The sequence below is a fragment of the Mustelus asterias genome, chromosome X, assembly GCF_964213995.1.
Source record: "Mustelus asterias chromosome X, sMusAst1.hap1.1, whole genome shotgun sequence".
Classification (NCBI taxonomy): domain Eukaryota; kingdom Metazoa; phylum Chordata; class Chondrichthyes; order Carcharhiniformes; family Triakidae; genus Mustelus; species Mustelus asterias.
In genome coordinates, this window is record NC_135834.1 from 6,860,639 (window position 1) to 6,880,495 (window position 19,857).

Consider the following 19,857-nt stretch of genomic DNA (forward strand, 5'->3'; position numbering starts at 1 on the left):
CCCTCTCTCCCCCCGCCCCCTCTCTCCCCCCGCCCCCTCTCTCCCCCCGCCCCCTCTCTCCCCCCGCCCCCTCTCTCCCCCCGCCCCCTCTCTCCCCCCGCCCCCTCTCTCCCCCCGCCCCCTCTCTACCCCCGCCCCCTCTCTCCCCCCACCCCCTCTCTCCCCCCGCCCCCCCCTCTCTCCCCCCGCCCCCCCCTCTCTCCCCCCGCCACCCCTCTCTCCCCCCGCCACCCCTCTCTCCCCCCGCCCCCCCTCTCTCCCCCCGCCCCCCCTCTCTCCCCCGCCCCCCCTCTCTCCCCCCGCCCCCCCTCTCTCCCCCCGACCCCCGCTCTCCCCCCGCCCCCCCGCTCTCCCCCGCCCCCCCGCTCTCCCCCCGCCCCCCCGCCCTCCCCCCGCCCCCCCGCTCTCCCCCCCCCCCGCTCTCCCCCCGCCCCCTCTCTCTCCCCCCCCTCTCTCCCCCCCCTCTCTCCCCCCGCCCCCCCCTGCTCTCCCCCCGCCCCCCCTCTCTCCCCCCGCCCGCCTCTCTCCCTCAATGTCAGCTGCACCCAGAGGAAAAGGGAAGGGAAGCAAAATGAGCAGAAGTTAAAGTGACTCCTTTTGCTTTGAAGTGTTTTGAACTGGTACAGGCTCTTTGATCGCGTGGTTCTCTCTGAATAGAAAACCTAAACCAGTGTTTAGTCACCTTCAAAATACAGGCAACGATTTGTGGCAATCGAGCCACACAACCAGCTTATCCCATGGCTGGATGGTTCTGAGCTCAAATCCCCGTCCCATTCGCTCCACTTTTACCCAGAGTCAACTGGGCACAGTTACCTGACAAATGTACCTTCCTCCATGCTCACCGCTTATTGGTCGACTACATAGCGCCATTAACCGCAATTGGCTGGCATTGAAACCAGCTCTCACTTTGGGGACATGGGGGGAGGGGAGGGTGCATTTGGAGGGGGTCATTCACGTATAAAAGGGGGAAATGGCAGGAGATGTCGAAAGGGACTGTCTTAATCTCCTTGCTGAAGCACAATGGGCAGGATTTTATGGCCTCGCTCGAGCGAGGCCGGAAATTCCTGCCTGGGGTCAACGGACGGGCATCATGGTGGCACAGTGGTTAGCACTGCTGCCTCACAGCGCCAGGGACCCGGGTTCGATTCCCGGCTCGGGTCACTTGGGTGCAGTTTGCATGTTCTCCCCGTGGTTGCATGGGTTTCCTCCGGGTGCTCCCGTTTCCTCACATCGTCCAAAGATGTGTAGGTTAGGTGGATTGGCCATGCTAAATTGCCCCTTAGTATCCAAAGATGTGTAGGTTAGGTGGATTGGCCATGCTAAATTGTCTCTTAGTGTCCAAAGATGTGCAGGTTAGGTGGATTGGCCATGCTAAATTGTCCCTTAGTGTCCAAAGATGTGTGGGTTAGGTGGATTGGCCATGCTAAATTGCCCCTTAGTATCCAAAGATGTGTAGGTTAGGTGGATTGGCCATGCTAAATTGTCTCTTAGTGTCCAAAGATGTGCAGGTTAGGTGGATTGGCCATGCTAAATTGCCCCTTAGTATCCAAAGATGTGTAGGTTAGGTGGATTGGCCATGCTAAATTGTCTCTTAGTGTCCAAAGATGTGCAGGTTCGGTGGATTGGCCATGGTAAATTGTCCCTTAGTGTCCAAAGATGTGCGGGTTAGGTGGATTGGCCATGTTAAATTGTCCCCTTAGTGTCCAAAGATGTGCGGGTTAGGTGGATTGACCATGTTAAATTGCCCCTTATTGTCCAAAGATGTGCAGGTTAGGTGGATTGACCATGCTAAATTGCCCCTTAGTGTCCAAAGATGTGTAGGTTAGGTGGATTGGCCATGCTAATTGTCCCTTAGTGTCCAAAGATGTGCGGGTTAGGTGGATTGGCCATGCTAATTGTCCCTTAGTGTCCAAAGATGTGCAGGTTCGGTGGATTGACCATGTTAAATTGTCCCTTAGTGTCACGGGGCTAGTGGGGTAAATATGTGGGGTTACAGGGATAGGGCCTGGGTGAGGTTGTGGTTGGTGCAGACTCGATGGGCTGAATGGCCTCTTTCTGCACAGTTGGGATTCCATGATTCCATGATTTCCGTTGTCCGCCCCTCGGCCGCTCCGATTCTGTGGCGGGTGGGGTGGTAGAATTCCAGCGGATTGCTCTTTCAGAGAGGGTATAGCCATCGAGAAAGGTTGGCCTTGGGGCAACGGGGAGGGGAAAGACTTGACATGGAGGAGATGGGCCGAATGGCCTGACTCTGTGCTGTAACCCTTTCACCGCTGTCCTGTCTCGCCCGCAGACCTGCGCTCACCGATACGAGGTGAGGCAACGCGTGAACCAGCCGGCGGAGACCCGCGACATGATTGGCCGCTGCTACGTGCTGAGCGAGGACTTGATGATCCGGGACGAGCTGGACGGTGGCGACTGGAAATTCTGCGAGGGGCGCACGCAGGGGCACCAGCGCTTTGGGTACTGCCAACAGGGCATCGCGGCAGGCTTCACACCGGACAATCACTACATTTTGTTCGGCGCTCCGGGCACCTACAACTGGAAAGGTCAGCTATTTCTAACCTTGTGTTGGCATGATAAAAAAACTGGCATCTTTTGCTTTGGCAACCACCATAAAAACATCATTAAGAGATCCGCTTAACTGCCAAACCCTCACTAAACAAAGAACAAAGAAAATTACAGCACAGGAACAGACCCTTCGGCCCTCCAAGCCTGCACCGATCATGTTGCCCGACTGAACTAAAACCTCTTACCCTTCCGGGGACCATATCCCTCTATTCCCATCCTATTCATGTATTTGTCAAGACACCCCTTAAAACTCACTATCGTATCCACTTCCACTACTTCCCCCGGCAACGAGTTCCAGGCACCCACCACCCTGTGTAAAAAATCTGCCTCGTACATCTCCTTTAAACCTTGCCCCTCGCACCTTAAGCCTGTGCCCCCTAGTAATTGACTCTTCCACCCTGGGAAAAAGCTTCTGACTATCCACTCTGTCCATGCCCGTCATAATCTTGTAGACTTCTATCAGGTCTCCCCCTCAACCTCTGTCGTTCCAGTGAGAACAAACCAAGTTTCTCCAACCTCTCCTCATAGCTAATACCCTCCATACCAGGCAACATCCTGGTAAATCTTTTCTGTACCCTCTCCAAAACCTCCACATCCTTCTGGTAGTGTGGCGACCAGAATTGAACACTATATTCCAAATGCGGCCTAACTAAGGTTCTATAAAGCTGCAACATAGAACATTACAGCGCAGTACAGGCCTTTCGGCCCTTGATGTTGCGCCGACCAGTGGTACCAATCTAAAGCCCTTCTAATCTACACTATTCCAATATCATCATCATCATTGGCATGACTTGCCAATTTTTAAACTCAATGCCCCGGCCGATGAAGGCAAGCATGCCGTATGCCTTCTTGACTACCTTCTCCACCTGCATTGCCACTTTCAGTGACCTGTGTACCTGTACACCCAGATCCCTCTGCCTATCAATACTCTTAAGGGTTCTGTCATTTACTGATGAATTGCCACAGGAGAGTCTCAGGCTATGTATAGTCTGAGTCTCAGTTCCTCCTTTTTTCCAAGCACTACCTCCTCCGAGTTTGGAGGTTAGGAAGAGAGGGTTCCTGCGATTGGGTGACTGCTTTACTCAGGGTAGCCTTGCACTGGTGTGAGTCATGTCCTCACCACTGCCCCGTACCCATCCCAGACAACCCTGGGTTTTGGGCCAAGCTCTTGCTCCTCACCGTTGGCATGGGTTGCCAAGGTGCCACTTGAAGTGGGTGGTTCAGTGCGGAGTGGATTCCAAGCCGACGGAGGCCACGGCGAGCTACCCATACCATTGCCGGCGGTTAAACAGCTGACCGGGATGTTCGCCATGTCCCACTGACTGTGAGCTGCCACTGGGGGGGCAGCTGTGAGACCAGGAGCCTTCCCGTTTAGGTGGTCAAACCAACCATTGTCAGTAAAAAGGTGCCAGCACCAGGGCATCTGCTGTGTCCGAGGTGGACTGTGTGGCAAGTTGTCGTCCCCTCTATCCTTGACCCTGCCCATGCAGTGGTAGCAGACATGCCTACTCGAGGTGGCAATTTCCAGGGACGGATGTTTGTTACCCAGACTCCACCACTGGAACACTTCCATTGGCCAACGATCCTTCTGTGACAACCGACTCCATGGAAACACAAAAGCTGTCAGAATTCCAATGGGCCCAAATTGTTTCCATGGAAACATTACCATCACCAATAAGAGACACTCTAACCACTGTCCCTTGACATTCAATGGTGTAACCATCACTGAATCCCCCACTGTCAACATCCTTGGGGTTACTATTGACCAGAAACTCAACTGGACTCACCACATAAACACAGCGGCTACAAGAGCAGGTCAGAGGCTGGGAATCCTGCGGTGAGTAACTCACCTCCTGACTCCCCAAAGCCTGTCCTCCATCTACAAGGCACAAGTCAGGAGTGTGATGGAATACTCCCCACTTGCCTGGATGGTGCAGCTCCAACAACACTCAAGAAACTCAACACCATCCAGGACAAAGCAGCCCCGCTTGATTGGCCCCCCATCCACAAACATTCACTCCCTCCACCACCAACGCTCAGTAGCAGCAGTGTGTACCATCTACAAGATGCACTGCAGCAACTCACCAAGTCTCCTTAGACAGCACCTTCCAAACCCACGACCACTTCCATCTAGAAGGACAAGGGCAGCAGATACCTGGGAACACCACCACCTGCAAGTTCCCTCCAAGTCACTCACCATCCTGACTTGGAAATATATCGGCCGTTCCTTCACTGTCACTGGGTCAAAATCCTGGAATTCACTCCCTAACGGCATTGTGGGTCAACCCACAGAACATGGACTGCAGCGATTCAAGATGGCGGCTCACCACCACCTTCTCAAGGGGCAACTAGGGATGGGCAATAAATGCTGGCCTAGCCAGCGACGCCCCTGTCCCACAAATGAATTTTTAAAAAATTACAGTGCAGAACGTGGCCATTCAGCCAGGCGCATCTGCACCGGCTGAAAAAGAGGAAAAGGAAACCAGACGCTCGTGTCAATCCCATTTCCCAGCACTGTGTCCGTGGCCCTTGCTGGTACAGCACTTCAGATCCAAGCAGCTTGGAAATGAGTCGAGTGTTTCAGCCTCAACTATCATCTTGGGCCGTGAATTCCAGACACCCATCATCCTCTGGCTGAAAAAGCTTTTCCTCATGTCCCCTCTAATCTTTCTACCAATCACCTTAAATCTATGTCCCTGCTAATTGACCCCTCAGAGAGGGGAAACACAAGGGCGGCATGGTGGCACAGTGGTTAGCACTGCTGCCTCACAGCGCCAGGGACCCGGGTTCAATTCCCAGCTTGGGTCACTGTCTGTGTGGAGTTTACACAGTAAGAGTTTTAACAACACCAGGTTAAAGTCCAACAGGTTTATTTGGAAGCAAATGCCATTGTGGATGTGGATGTGGAGTTTGCACATTCTCCCCATGTCTGCGTGGGTTTCCTCTGGGTGCTCCGGTTTCCTCCCACAGTCCAAAAGACAGGCAGGTTAGGTGAATTGGCCATGCTAAATTTCCCCTTACTGTCCAAAAATGTGTCGGTTTGGTGAATTGGCCATGCTAAATTGCCATTTAGTGTCCAAAGATGTGCAGGTTAGGTGGATTGGCCATGCTAAATTGCCATTTAGTGTCCAAAGATGTGCGGGTTAGGTGGATTGGCCATGCTAAATTGCCATTTAGTGTCCAAAGATGTGCAGGTTAGGTGGATTGGCCATGGTAAATTGTCCCTTAGTGTCCAAAGATGTGTAGGTTAGATGGACTAGCCATGGTAAATGTGTGGGATAATGGGGATAGGGTGGGGGAAGGGGCCTGGGTAAGATACTCTGTCAGAAAGTCCATGCAGGCTCGATGGGCTGAATGGCCTCTTTCTGCACTGTAGGGATTCTATGATAGGGAAGAATGTGCAGGGTTCCAGGGAGAAGGCCACTCGGTGAGGTGGTCATTTGGAGAATGGGTGCTGACTCGGTGGGCCAAGTGTGCTGTAATAATTCTGTGAACTCCACCAAGAAACCTCCGATGGATAGATTGTAACTGCTCATTCCCAAAGCTTTCAGGTCCATTTTGTGGAGAAGGGCTGTTTTGTTTTAATTCATTCGTGGGACATAGGCGCCACTGGCTGGCCAGCTTTAGTGTCCAATGATGTGCCGGTCCCATCCCTAGTTGCCCGAGGACGGTTGAGAGTCAACCACATTGCTGTGGCTCTGGAGTCACATGTAGGCCAGGCTGGGTAAGGACGGCAGATTTAAAGGGCATTAGTGAACCAGATGGGTTTTTCCGTCAATGGCCATCAGTAGATTCTTAATTCCAGATATTTTAGATTGAATTCAAATTCCACCACCTGCCGTGGCGGGATTCGAACCCAGCTCCCCAGAGCATTAGCTGAGTTTCTGGATTAGTAGGCTAGCGATAATACCACAAGGCCATCACCTCCCCATTGCTATACATTTGAAGAGAGTCAACTCTTCATGGTGTACAGTGAACCCATTTTACTTTAAAGTCACACTCCACCATTGTTGTTGGTTGAAGCAAAATGTTAAAGGGATTGTATGAAGTGTGACTTATATTAGATACATCCACTGACGAGGTGGTGCAGGTCGCAAAGAATCTCCAATTAGTCTGAATATTCAAAGGGGATCAAGCGCCCATGGTTCTCAGCGAGTATTGCTACACTGCTGGGAACTGATTCAAAACTATTGGCAGATATTTAGGAATCCTTTCTCTTAACTTCCCAAAGTTAGCAGCTGCCCAATGGAAAACTAGGCTCTCCGAGTGCGCAGAGCTGAAAAGATGTTTGATTGTCAAAAGAAGCTAATAGCAAATCCATTCGTAGGGGAGGGGGGGGGGGGTCGTGACCTTCTCCCCCACTCATTTTGAGGTCAGGCAACGCGTCTCTAAAGGGCGCCCTCCATTTTCCTCTGAGCAGGCTCCTGCTTTGCCCCCACCTTCAAGATCCAGGCTGGGCCTTGGCCAGTTCAACCTTCGGGTAAGTTGCCATTCCCCCGGTGTCCCTCTCTCCTCTCTCCTATCCCATTTCCGGCCAATTTGGACAAGTTTTCCGTTCTCTCCCCCCCCCCCCCCCCCCCTGCCCCCCCACAATCTAGTTCCAAACCTAGTTCCCGCTGACTCATTGGTTGACAGGAAAATTCAGTGCTCCTGATGGCTTTACAGGCCTAACCGGTGTCCAGAAGCCTAGTTTGGAAGGCTGCGGATGAGGTGGCGAGGATTTGGTTAACCGCACAATCCTGAGGCAGAGGCTCTAACCTAGGCTGTGTGCTGTTGCTAATGTGTCGCGGATTTATCCAGGGGGCAAAGCTGTGTTTTGTGTCTTTGTTTGTTTCATTTAACTCTTGATATTTTTAGGTAATGTTCGGACAGAACAGTTGAGTCATTCTTTGGTCTACTTGGGCATCTATGACGACGGTCCGTATGAAGCGGGTGATGAAAGGAAACAGGAAGCTGAACTGGTCCCTGTACCTGCCAATAGTTACTTAGGTAGGATAACCTAATCAGTGCAGACAGAGAGAGGTGACTGGAAGCTTCCCAAGATGGCTGAGAATTCCAGTTCGGTTAAACGGCAGCATAATTTACCCTCTCCACCCAGGTCCCTCCCCAGGGTCAAATCTGGTTTGGTTCCCTGGTGGCCATTTTGATTTTTTTCAATGTACCTCCCAAACATTGCTGTGCTTTGCAGGAAGAGTTTACTTGTAGAGTCTGGATGCCACATTTACTTGGTGTTACATATTGCACCGCAATGCATTCTGGGTTGTCCCCCCTTGCGGACATGTTGTACCACAATGCACTCTGGGTTGTCCCCCCTTGCAGACATGTTGCACCACAATGCATTGTGGGTTGTGCCCCCTTGCGAACATGTTGCACCACAATGCATTCTGGGTCGTACCCCACTTCTTCCCCCCCACCCTTCTTGCTGACATGTTGCACCACAATGTATTGTGGGTCGTACCCCCTTTCTCCCTCCCCCTCCCTTGCAAACATGTTGCATCACAATGCATTCTGGGTTGCGCCCACCTCTCCCCACTCCCTCCCCCACCAACAAGACATGGATTGTTCCGCCTAAGGCCATTGTCTTACTGGATGGTGCCCCATCGTGACTCAGTGTTCACCATGGCGACTCCATAGCCACAACATTTATCTTGGAGCTTATTGGCCTCCATGGCAACCTCAGCTTTTCCACTCCCTGGGAGCAGGAATTGCAATGGAACTGGTATCTGGGGGTCATCCTGAGTAGCAAATATGTTCCTGCCTATTCTGAACCGCACAGTACTCTCCACACCCCCACCCCCACTCCCTCCCCGGACTTGTAATTTGAAAGTCATCAATGCGACTGTTTAACCATGGCGGAACCCTCAGCCACTCGTTCAGTCACCTCCCTCTGTCGCGCATTATCTTTTGGATTCTAACTCATCTTCTTCTTTTCCCCCTTCTTCTCCCCCCCACCTCCCATCCATCTTGAATGCACAGGTTTAATATTTCTGACAACTACCAGTAGCTCAGACCCTGATCAGTTGGTTTACAAGACACCGGACCCTGCTGAGAAACCAGCGAGAAGTCCTCACGATGTAGCTCAACATAGTTACTTAGGTTTGTAACTGCGCATGTGGCAGGGAAAGTGTGCAGCCATTCCCTCTTGTGTCTGTATCTGTGTCCCAACATTTTGTGAGGCCTAAACAAAAAAAACCCCAAGTCCTCACATTGTTGTGTTTCATTTACAAGCCTCCATATTTCTGCACACTTTGATGGTCACATGAATGTCACTGCTTCCTGTTGGTCAGGCTCCTTAGCAGCACAATATCCAATCATGCGGCCGATTCAAGCCCAAGATGGCCGCACTTGGTCAAAACAGTCTTCGTCTGCCACAAGATTCAAGCCCAAGATGGCCGCTCTTGGTCAGAATAGTCATTGTTTGATACAAAATTCAAACTCAAGATGGCCGCTCTCGGTCAAAATAGTCATTGTCTCACACAAGATTCAAACCCAAGATGGCCGCTCTCAGACAAAATAATCATTGTTTGATGCCAGATTCAAACCCAAGATGGCCGCTCTTGGTCAAAATAGTCATTGTCTGACACAAGGTTCAAACCCAAGATGGCCGCTCTTGGTCAAAATAGTCATTGTCTGACACAAGGTTCAAACCCAAGATGGCCACTCTCGGTCAAAATAGTCATTGTCTGACACAAGGTTCAAACCCAAGATGGCCACTCTCGGTCAGAATAGTCATTGTCTGACACAAGATTCAAACCCAGGATGGCCGCTCTTTGTCAGAATAGTCATTGTTTGACACAAAATTCAAACTCAAGATGGCAGCTCTTGGTCAAAATAGTCATTGTCTGACACAAGGTTCAAACCCAAGATGGCCACTCTCGGTCAAAATAGTCATTGTCTGACACAAGATTCAAACCCAGGATGGCCGCTCTTGGTCAGAATAGTCATTGTCTGACACAAGGTTCAAACCCAAGATGGCCACTCACGGTCAAAATAGTCATTGTCTGACACAAGATTCAAACCCAGGATGGCCGCTCTTTGTCAGAATAGTCATTGTTTGACACAAAATTCAAACTCAAGATGGCCGCTCTTGGTCAAAATAGTCATTGTCTGACACAAGGTTCAAACCCAAGATGGCCACTCTCGGTCAAAATAGTCATTGTCTGACACAAGATTCAAACCCAGGATGGCCGCTCTTGGTCAGAATAGTCATTGTTTGACACAAAATTCAAACCCAAGATGGCCGTTCACAGTCAAAATAGTCACTGTTTGACACAAGGTTCAAACCCAAGATGGCTGCTCTCGGTCAAAACAGTCACTGTCTGCCACAAAGGTTCTGTCATTGAAAGAGGGTATTTTAATTTTGACTGTAAGTGAGATGGAGTACAAAATAGATCAAGAGGTGAAAGCCGGATAATATTTTGGAACAGGAATTATATTCAAGTGTCCCAATGCCTTAAATAAAAAAAGTTCTGATTCACAGGAACATGGGGAAACAGTGAGTCACTAATCTCTCAATCAGGCCCATTTTAGGCTGGCGGAGCAAAGTCAAGTTTGTTCATATGACTTATTTCGGAAATAAGTATAAATAGGTGCAGCTCAGGCCAACTTTACCTCATGTGAACAAGTCTGAAAATAGGAAGGCTTTGAAGTTCTAGCTTTTGTGATAGTAAATGATCAGGGAAGTCCTCAACCCTGAACTTGCAAGCCTGTCAGGAAGCTGTCCTGTCAACAGCGAGATTGTTGATGTCCAAGGAACCATATGGAAGCAGTGATGTTGTGTGTGAGCTGTGTGCACGGCCCACAACGCTGTAACAGACTGCCGAATTGACTTTAAGCTATTGTGATCCAGACACTGGTGAGACCAAAGGAACATTTGTGCATTAGTTGGGAGCGTGTACAGTCGGGGTAAAAAAAAAACAGCTTCACTCAATTCCGGTAGTCCATTACACAGTTGGCTGAAAAGAGTATGGTTGCCTGCCATTGTGCCTGTAAAGGATTGCTTCCAATCATCCCGCATGCAGGGTATTTCAGTTAACACGACTATGCCAGGCTTCAGACACTTCTATCAGTGCTGAACCCTGGAGTCCGACACGTGGAAAGCATGGGTGTAGAGAAATGTGTTTTGGAACATTGCAAGGTCGGTCTCTTCAAATACATCTCCTGATCTTGGGAAATGTTTGTGAAATGGTCCCCCGTAAATGTGTCAAGCTGAGTTTTTGATTTGATTTGGTTTATTATTGTCACACGTATTGGGATACAGTGAAAAGTATTGTTTCTTGTGTGCTATACAGACAAAGCATACCGTTCATAGAGTACATCGGGAAGGAAAGGAGAGAGTGCAGAATACAGTGTTACAGTCATAGCTAGGGTGTAGAGAAAGATCAGCTTAATATTTGATTTGATTTATTATTGTCACATGTATCGGGATACAGTGAAAAGTATTGTTTCTTGCGTGCTATACAGACAAAGCATACCGTTCATAGAGTACATAGGGGAGAAGGAAAGGGGAGAGTGCAGAATGTAGTGTTACAGTCATAGCTAGGGTGCAGGGAAAGGTCAGCTTAATATATGGTAGGTCCATACAAAGGTCTGATGGCAGCAGGGAAGAAGCTGTTCTTGAGTCGGTTGGTACGTGACCTCAGACTTTTGTATCTTTTTCCCGACGGAAGAAGGTGGAAGAGAGAATGCCCGGGGTGCGTGGGGTCCTTGATTATGCTGGCTGCTTTTCCTGAGGCAGCGGGAAGTGTAGACGGAGTCAATGGAAGGGAGGCTGGTTTGCGTGATGGATTGGGCTACATTCGTGACCCTTTGTAGTTCCTTGCTTCCAGCATGGTCAGTGTCCCGTGCAGAAGGGATGGAGGGAGTCTCTATACGTGAAGCGCTTGAGCATTAACATCGCTCGGGGTGGCACAGTGGTTAGCGCTGCTGCCTCACAGTACCAGGGACCCGAGTTCAATTCCAGCTTCGGGTGACTGTGTGGAGTCTGCACATTCTCCCCGTGTCTGCGTGGGTTTCTTCCGGGTGCTCCAGTTTCCTCCCACACTCTGAAGATGTGCAGGTTAGGAATGGGATAGGGTAGGTAAAGGCACTCTCGGACATAAATTTGACCCAGTGTAGAGACAGATGGGATTGAAATCAGAGAATCATAGAATCCCTACAGTGCAGAAGGAGGCTGTTTGGCCCATCGAGTCTGCAGTGACCACAATCCCACCCAGGCCCTATCCCCATAACCCCACACATTTGCCCTAGCTAGTCCTCCTGCCACTAAGGGGCAATTTAGCACGGCCAATCCACTAACCAGTACATCTTTCAGACTGTGGGAGGAAACCGGAGCACCCGGAGGAAACCCACGCAGACACGAGGAGAACGTGCAAACTCCACACAGACAGTGACCCAAGCTGGGAATCGAACCCTGGTCCCTGGCGCTGTGAGGCAGCAGTGCCAACCACTGTGCCATGCTGTTGCCCACAGGGATGGCTAGTTTGAGCAATAGAAGTGCTCAATTGGTGCAAAAGGGCCTATTTTAAAGTTGGAGCCAAGGTACAGTGTTGGATGGAGGAGTGGGAGCTATATTCTAAACCTGAGCTGTATTTGACCAGGATCGTTGATGGAAAGGTGGAAAACATATGACTCCTTTGTCAAATATCACTCTGAAGTGCTTTGGGAAAACAAAACCTCCAACACGCAGCAAAATAAGCAAATTGCGAGTCGTTTTGCTCCAAAGTTTGGGATTCTATTTCAAGAGACCGATATTTAAATTGACAAAGATGCCCGTTGCGGACCTTGCATCGTCTCCTTGTTCCGTGTTTGCTGTATTTTGGCATGTTGGTGCCTGTATGTTGCATGTTCCCGCCGGCTTGCTGTGTTGCCTGCACGTGTCACGTCGTTCCCAGTCTTTGTTTCAAACTCTCCTTCCATTGCCCCGAAACCAGTCGACTCCTGTGCCTGGGACGCACCCCTTTGTCGGGGCGCGGGGTAGCTACGGGACGGCGTCGAAGCACGGCTGAAATTTCAAAGAGGGCGGTGTCATGTTTAGCCCGCTGTGTGGCTGCATGAATTGACCATTGAGGTCCAGAGGCCATGGTGGTGGTGATATGATTGGCTGAAGGCTCGTTAGAGAGGGGAGATGGACTGGGCAGGAGGGCTCGTTCTGACCCTGGTGGTTGTAACCAGATTCTACCGCCCCCCCACCCAAACCCCCAACATGGTCTGCTAATGCTTCCTGATTGAGCTCTTGAGAGCGGTAACACGGGGCAACCATCATGGATGAAACCAGACTCCAAGATGGCCGCTTCAGGAGAGAAAGGGAGAAAAGCAGAGAGGCCAAGCAGCGGCCGGGATTCTCCGGCTCGTGGCAGGTCCCCATCGGCTGTGCCTCTCCCCCCGCCACTCGTTTCCCGGTGGCGGCTGCAGCGGGGAGTCCCATTGGCAGCGGAGGGACTGGAAGATCCCACTGCTGGCAAACGGCGCGCCACCTCCCCGCTGCCGCGAAACCCGCTGACGAGAGGCTGGGGAAATTCCGACCAGCTTGGCCCAATGGGGGACGTTGCCTTCACTTTTCATGAGATCCTGGAAGCCAATTCATCCCCTATTCTGTAAATCCGATTCTGTGCTGTGATTGCTTTTGCGTTGAATACCCTTACAATCGTAAAGCAAATGGCTGGATTGAGCAGAATAACTCTGGCCCCTTCCATCCAGTTCCACCACCATATTGCATGACTAATATCACCATCAATACATGCCAAAACTTTAACCCCTACCAATTATTGCCCCCCCCCCCCCCCCCCCCCGTACCACAGGGGCAAAGGATTCCATACTCCAAACCACTGCCAGCTTGCTTGAATGGGCAAACCATTCCACCATCTTGGCACTTGCGATGTTTCATCCTGTCCAGCACATTCTTTCACGCCTCCTTTTTGAGCTTCTGCAAAGCCTTGTGGGTCGCATGGGTTGGATCTTCGGAGGGTTGGCATACCCGCACGCGGGCAGCGAGTGCCTTTGACTTCACGTCTAACACAGCATCTTGGAAGAGCATTGCGCGCTCAAGTAACCGTAGCAACCTTTCGGTTGGCGGGGTGGGAAGGGGGGGGAGGGTGCAGAAAGAAAAACCATGCTTTTATCCCGGAACAAATGAATTTTGTCCGTGCTAATGTTTCTTGAAATTAAAATTGAATTGTCCGATTTGCTCCATCAGTTTGAGAGGGCTTGGGGTTGAAAAGAAAGTGATTGAACTCAAGGCAACTTGGTGAGGGCTCCAGACGCAGTTCAGGTCATTGGATCTAACCTGCACATCTTTGGACACTGAGGGGCAATTTAGCATGGCCAATCCACCTAACCTACACATCTTTGGACACTGAGGGGCAATTTAGCATGGCCAATCCACCTAACATGCACATCTTTGGACTGTGGGAGGAAACCGGAGCACCCGGAGGAAACCCACGCAGACACGGGGAGAACGTGCAAACTCCACACAGACAGTGACCCAAGCCAGGAATCAAACCCGGGTCCCTGGCGCTGTGAGGCAGCAGTGCTAACCGCTGTGCCACCATGGGTTCTTTGCGACAATCATTTCACGGTCACCATGAGACGTTTAGGCTGAAATTCTCCGATCTCGGACACCCCCGCTGCCGGCGGGAAAGGAGAATTTGCCTCTCAGCCATAACTCCATTTACTGCAGCGGGACTGGAGAATCCCAGCTGCGGGTGGTGGGGCAGCAAGACGGCACAGTGGTTAGCGCTGCTGCCTCACAGCGCCAGGGACCCGAGTTTGATTCCCGACTTGGGTCACTGTCTGTGCGGAGTCTACACGTTCACCCCGTGTCTGCGCGTGGGTTTCCTCCGGGTGCTCCGGTTTCCTCCCACAGTCCGAAGGGCATGCTGGTTAGGGTGCATTGGGCCATGCTAAATTGCCCCTTAGTGTCCAAAGATGTGTAGGTTAGGTGGATCGGCCATGCTAAATTGTCCCTCAGTGTACCCGAATGGCGCCGGAGTGTGGCGACTAGGGGGTTTTCACAGTAACTTCATTGCAGTGTTAATGTAAGCCTACTTGTGACACTAATAAATAAACTTTACTTTAGAATTCCGGCCTTAATTCCAGATTTCAAATTTCACCGTCTGCCGTGGTGGGACTTGAACCCGGGTCCCCAGAGCTTTAGCCTGGGTCTCTGGATTACTTTTTTCTCTTCCGCATTTCTTGGAACAAGCCCTCACACTGGCACGGCTGAGAATGGGGAATTCACCATGCGGGAGAATGGGGTTGAGAAAGATGGTTGGGGCCATGGCGGAGCAGATGGGCCAAATGGCCTACTTCTGCTCTTACGGTCTTTTGCAGGGAACCGAAGGCTAGAAGTTCTGGCACCGCATAACCCAGCAACCTTGCCACCTCAGTGCCAGTTTGATGTCTCAAACGCTCTGGCACGGAATTCTCCAGCCATTCACGTCCCTTCACCGCTTCCAGCGAGAACGGAGAACTTGGCGCCGAGCCAAATCTCCGCTCGCTGCAGCAGGACTGAAGAATCCCAGCTGACGTGAACGGCCGGAAAATTCTGGCCCTGAAATAGCAAGAGGTATTACGCTATGTACTCCGCACTGGTTAGAAAAGCTCGAGATTAGCAGTAAGGCTCAATCCAACCAATCCAGGCATCGAAACATAGAAGCTAGAAGCAGGAGGAGGCCATTCGGCCCTTCGATCCTGCTCCACCATTCATTTTGATCATGGCTGATCATCAAATTCAATATCCTGATCCCCACCTTCCCCCCATTTCCCTCGATCCCTTTAGTTCCAAGAGCGATATCTAATTTCTTCTTGAAATCTCACAACGTTTTGGCCTCAACTACTTTCTGTGGGAGTGAATTCCACACATTCACCACCCTCTGGGTGAAGAAATTTCTCCTCACCTCAGTCCTAAAAGGTTTACCCCTTATCCTCAAACTATGACCCCTAGTTCTGGACTCCCCCACCATCGGGAACATTCTTTCTGAATCTCCCCTGTCTAACCCTGTTAGAATTTTATAAGTTTACCCCTTATCCTCAAACTACGACCCCTAGTTCTGGACTCCCCCACCATCGGGAACATTCTTTCTGAATCTACCCTGTCTAACCCTGTTAGAATTTTATAAGTTTACCCCTTATCCTCAAACTATGACCCCCTAGTTCTGGACTCCCCCACCATCGGGAACATTCTTTCTGAATCTACCCTGTCTAACCCTGTTAGAATTTTATAAGTTTCTATGAGATCCCCTCTCACTCTTCTAAACTCCAGTGAATATAATCCTAACCGACTTAGTCTCTTCTTATACGACAGGTACAATTTTGTCTTTTAAAAAGCACTTAGTTACATGGGTAAGATGTGTATAGAGGGATATGGGCCAAATGCGGGCAATTGGGATTAGCTTAGGGGTTTAAAAAAACGGCGGCATGGACAAGTTGGGCCGAAGGGCCTGTTTCCATGCTGTAAACCTCTATGACAGACCTGCCATCCCAGGAATCAGCCTGGTAAACCTTCGCTATACTCCCTCTATAGCAAGGACATCCTTCCTCAGATAAGGACACCAAAACTGCACACAATACTCCAGGTGTGGCCTCACCAAGGCCCAACACAGCAAGTATAATGAGTCAAGGCTGTTTTTGCAGCGCAAACTTGCAGCCAGTTCTAGATGTATATCCCAAAAAACGTATTGTAAATTGATCCAATTGCTGCAGATTGTCCACCAATAATCAGGGAATCTCGCACAGTCTTTTTTCTTATTTAAACTCAAAGTTATCTGGGCGACATCAAGAGACTTTCTCTTGTATTTGTGGCTCAGAAATGGTGACATCACCTGTAAGTCATTGAAGCTACTGATGGTTTAAATAGAATAATCCTTCGAGGGTGACATTTTTGAGGACAATTTGCTTAAACTTCACTTGTCTACTCTTGCGTCTAACAGCTTCCAGTGATCAGATCAAGCTGGTTAAAATGTCAAGGTTTAGATTGGGTTGTTATGGAGAAACTCAGTTCACTTGCGCAGGGATTAAGGACAAAGAAACATAGGCCGGGATTGTCCCGTCTCGCACGCCCCGCTACCAGAAGGAATGGGGAATTTCACGCTCAGCCAAATCGCCGTCCACTGCAGCGGGACTGGAGAAGCCCAGCCGCGGGCGAGGCCGGAGAATTCCTTCCAGCACCTTTAAAATCAGAGCAAGGGCCATTCAGGAGTGGAGTGAGAAAGGCAGGGTGGGATTTTCCAGCCCTTCCGGCAATGAGATTTTCCAGTCCCGCCGAAGATGACCCCCCCCCCCCTCCCCCGCACCCCTGAGGTGGGTTATCCGGTGGCGCGGCCTATGAGCAATGCGAATGGCCATTGACTTCGGCAGGACTGGAAGATCTCGTTGGCAGCAAATGCCGAAACGCCTCTGCCCGCTGGAAAACTCGCCGCCGGCGGGGCCGGAAAATCCTGGCCTTGGAATCTTCTTCCCATAAAGGCCGGGGCGGGGGGGAGTGGGGTGGTCAGCTGGACCTTTCAAGCCCGCGATGGATAAATGTTGAGGAAGGACGCCAAGGGATATGGAGCCAAGGTGAACGAATGGAGTGGAGATGGAACAAAGTCAAGGGGCTGAATGGCCTCCTTCTGTTTCTGCATTTCTTATGTTGGTGATAAGTGCCTGATCTCCAAAGTAGTAATATTGGGGAGTTTTTCTGGATGACAGTGCGAGAGCTGAAACCTTTGAGGACAGTTGTTGCCCTGGGAATCAGTGTGTCCTGGAGTTACCAGCAGTCTGAGGGTTAAATGTCTTCCAGTCGACGGGGACCTTTCTGCCGTGCTTGACATCTCCTTTCAGCTTTTCAGAAATAAGATTAAAATGTTTCCAACGGTTCTAAATTTACACATGAGTCAAAGAGGACACTGTGCAGCTTTCCGAGTTATTTATAACGTTGATTGCACGTAACCAACTCATGACTAGCATTTGAATTAGAAGCAGGAGGAGGCCACTTGGCCCCTCCAGCCTGCTACACCATTCAATAAGAACATGGCTGCTCTGATTGTCACCTCAACCCCACATTCCTGCCCAACCCCCGATAACCTTTCAACCCCTTGTTAATCAAGAACCGATCTCGTTCTGCCTGAAAAATATTCAAAGACTCGGCTCCCACTGCCTTTTGAGGAAGGGAGTTCCAAAGACTCATAGAATCCCGACAGTGCAGAAGGAGGCCATTTGGCCCATCAAGTCTGTACTGACCACAATTCCACCCAGGCCTTATTCCCGTAACCCCACACAATTACCCTCCTAGTCCCCCTGACACTAAGGGACAATTTAGCATGGCCAATCCACCTAACCCGCACATCTTTGGACACTAAGGGGCAATTTAGCATAGCCAATCCACCTAACTTGCACATCCTTGGACACTAAGGGGCAATTTAGCATAGCCAATCCACCTAACCTGCACATCTTTGGATACTAAGGGGCAATTTAGCATGGCCAATCCACCTAACCTGCACATCCTTGGACACTAAGGGGCAATTTAGCATGGCCAATCCACCTAACCTGCACATCTTTGGACACTAAGGGGCAATTTAGCATGGCCAATCCACCTAACCTGCACATCTTTGGACACTAAGGGGCAATTTAGCATAGCCAATCCAACTAACCTGCACATCTTTGGACACTAAGGGGCAATTTAGCATGGCCAATCCACCTAACCTGCACATCTTTGGACACTAAGGGGCAATTTAGCATGCCCAATCCACCTAACCTGCACATTTTTGGACACTAAGGGACAATTTAGCATAGCCAATCCACCTAACCTGCACATCTTTGGACACTAAGGGGCAATTTAGCACGGCCAATCCACCTAACCTGCACATCTTTGGACACTAAGGGGCAATTTAGCACGGCCAATCCACCTAACCTGCACATCTTTGGACACGAAAGGGCAACTAGCATAGCCAATCCACCTAACCCAGACATCTTTGGACTGTGGGAGGAAACCGGAGCACCCGGAGGAAACCCATGCAGACGCTGGGAGAACGTGCAAACTCCACACAGACAGTGACCCGAGGCCTGAATTGAACCCGTGTCCCTGGTGCTGTGAGGCAGCAGTGCCAACCACTGTGCCACCGTGCGGCCTGGATTTCCAGGAGCAGCTTCAGTAGTGCCCGCCACCCATGGGTCTCCTCTTAGACCAGGCCAGAGAGCCGATCGGCCCCTCCCTGCAATGTGCAGGGTGGCTGCTAACTGGTTTGCTGATGGCCTGGGTGTTTTTAGTTTGTGGGGGTGCTTCGCTTCACCTTTTCCCCAATATTTGGCCTCAGTTAGTTCTGTCCACACTGAAGGCCCTTCACAGAGCATCGAGAATGTGCTGGCTATCCGACCGGTGTCTGAAGGTTTGAACTCTTAAGCACTACCACACACTGTGACCTACCTCCCGAGAGCAGCTACATTTATTATCAGTGGTGCGAATGGGCCATATCTGTGGCGGCTGTAATTTCTCAGACAGGTGAGGCCTACTTTGGATGCCTAACCAAATTGTCTTGTTCCCGTGACAACGAGCACTTCATGCTCATTGTTGTTGTACCACACTGTAAAGATCATTCAAGGATTTGCTTCCCAAAAGCTGCGTCCAACTGGAGTGTGTTCAGGTGCCTGATACCACTCTGTATATCCCGAGTGGGGGGTCGGTTTAGCCCGGTTGGCTGGGCTGCTGGTTTGTGATGCAGAGCGATGCCAACAGCGTGGGTTCAATTCTCGTACCGGCAGGGCTTATTCATGAAGACCCCGCCTTCTCAATCTTGCCCCTCACCTTAGGTGTGGCACACTCCCCTTTATCAATCGGGGTATAGATTACAAAAGCAGGGAAGCCATGTTGGAGTTGTGTCGAACTTTGGTGAGGCCACAGCTGGAGCACTGTGTGCAGTTCTGGTCACCACATTATAGGGAGGACGTGAACGCACTGGAGGGGATGCAGAGGAGATTCACGGGATGCTGCCTGGGACGGAGCGTTTAAGTTATGAAGAGAGGTTGGGTGAGGCTTGGGTTGTTTTCTCTGGAGCAGAGAAGACTGAGGGGCAACCCGATCGAGGTGTTCAAATTATGAGGGGCATGGACAGGGTGGATAAGGAGCAGCTGTTCCTCTTAGTTGAAGAGTCAGTCACGAGGGGACGCAAGTTGAAAGTGAGGGATGGGAGGTTTAGGGGGGGGAATGTGAGGAAAAACCTTTTTACCCAGAGGGTGGTGAGGGTCTGGAATGCGCTGCCTGGGAGGGTGGTGGAGGCGGGATGCCTCACATCCTTTAAAAAGTACCTGGAT

The 19,857-nt window shown here is 50.7% G+C and overlaps 1 protein-coding gene across 5 annotated transcripts in view; it reads left to right on the forward strand.

Annotated features, from left to right (window-relative positions):
- Positions 1–19,857, forward strand: part of LOC144481878 (integrin alpha-7-like) — a 211,015-nt gene that overhangs the window by 101,408 nt on the left and 89,750 nt on the right. For 2 of the 5 annotated variants that reach the window (XM_078201024.1, XM_078201025.1), the window contains exons 4-6: positions 2,294–2,549; positions 7,429–7,560; positions 8,548–8,667. In XM_078201024.1, the coding sequence (XP_078057150.1) occupies positions 2,294–2,549; positions 7,429–7,560; positions 8,548–8,667 (508 nt within the window). The remainder of the gene's footprint in view (positions 1–2,293; positions 2,550–7,428; positions 7,561–8,547; positions 8,668–19,857) is intronic. The other 3 variants (XM_078201027.1, XM_078201028.1, XM_078201026.1) reach the window with 2 other exon arrangements.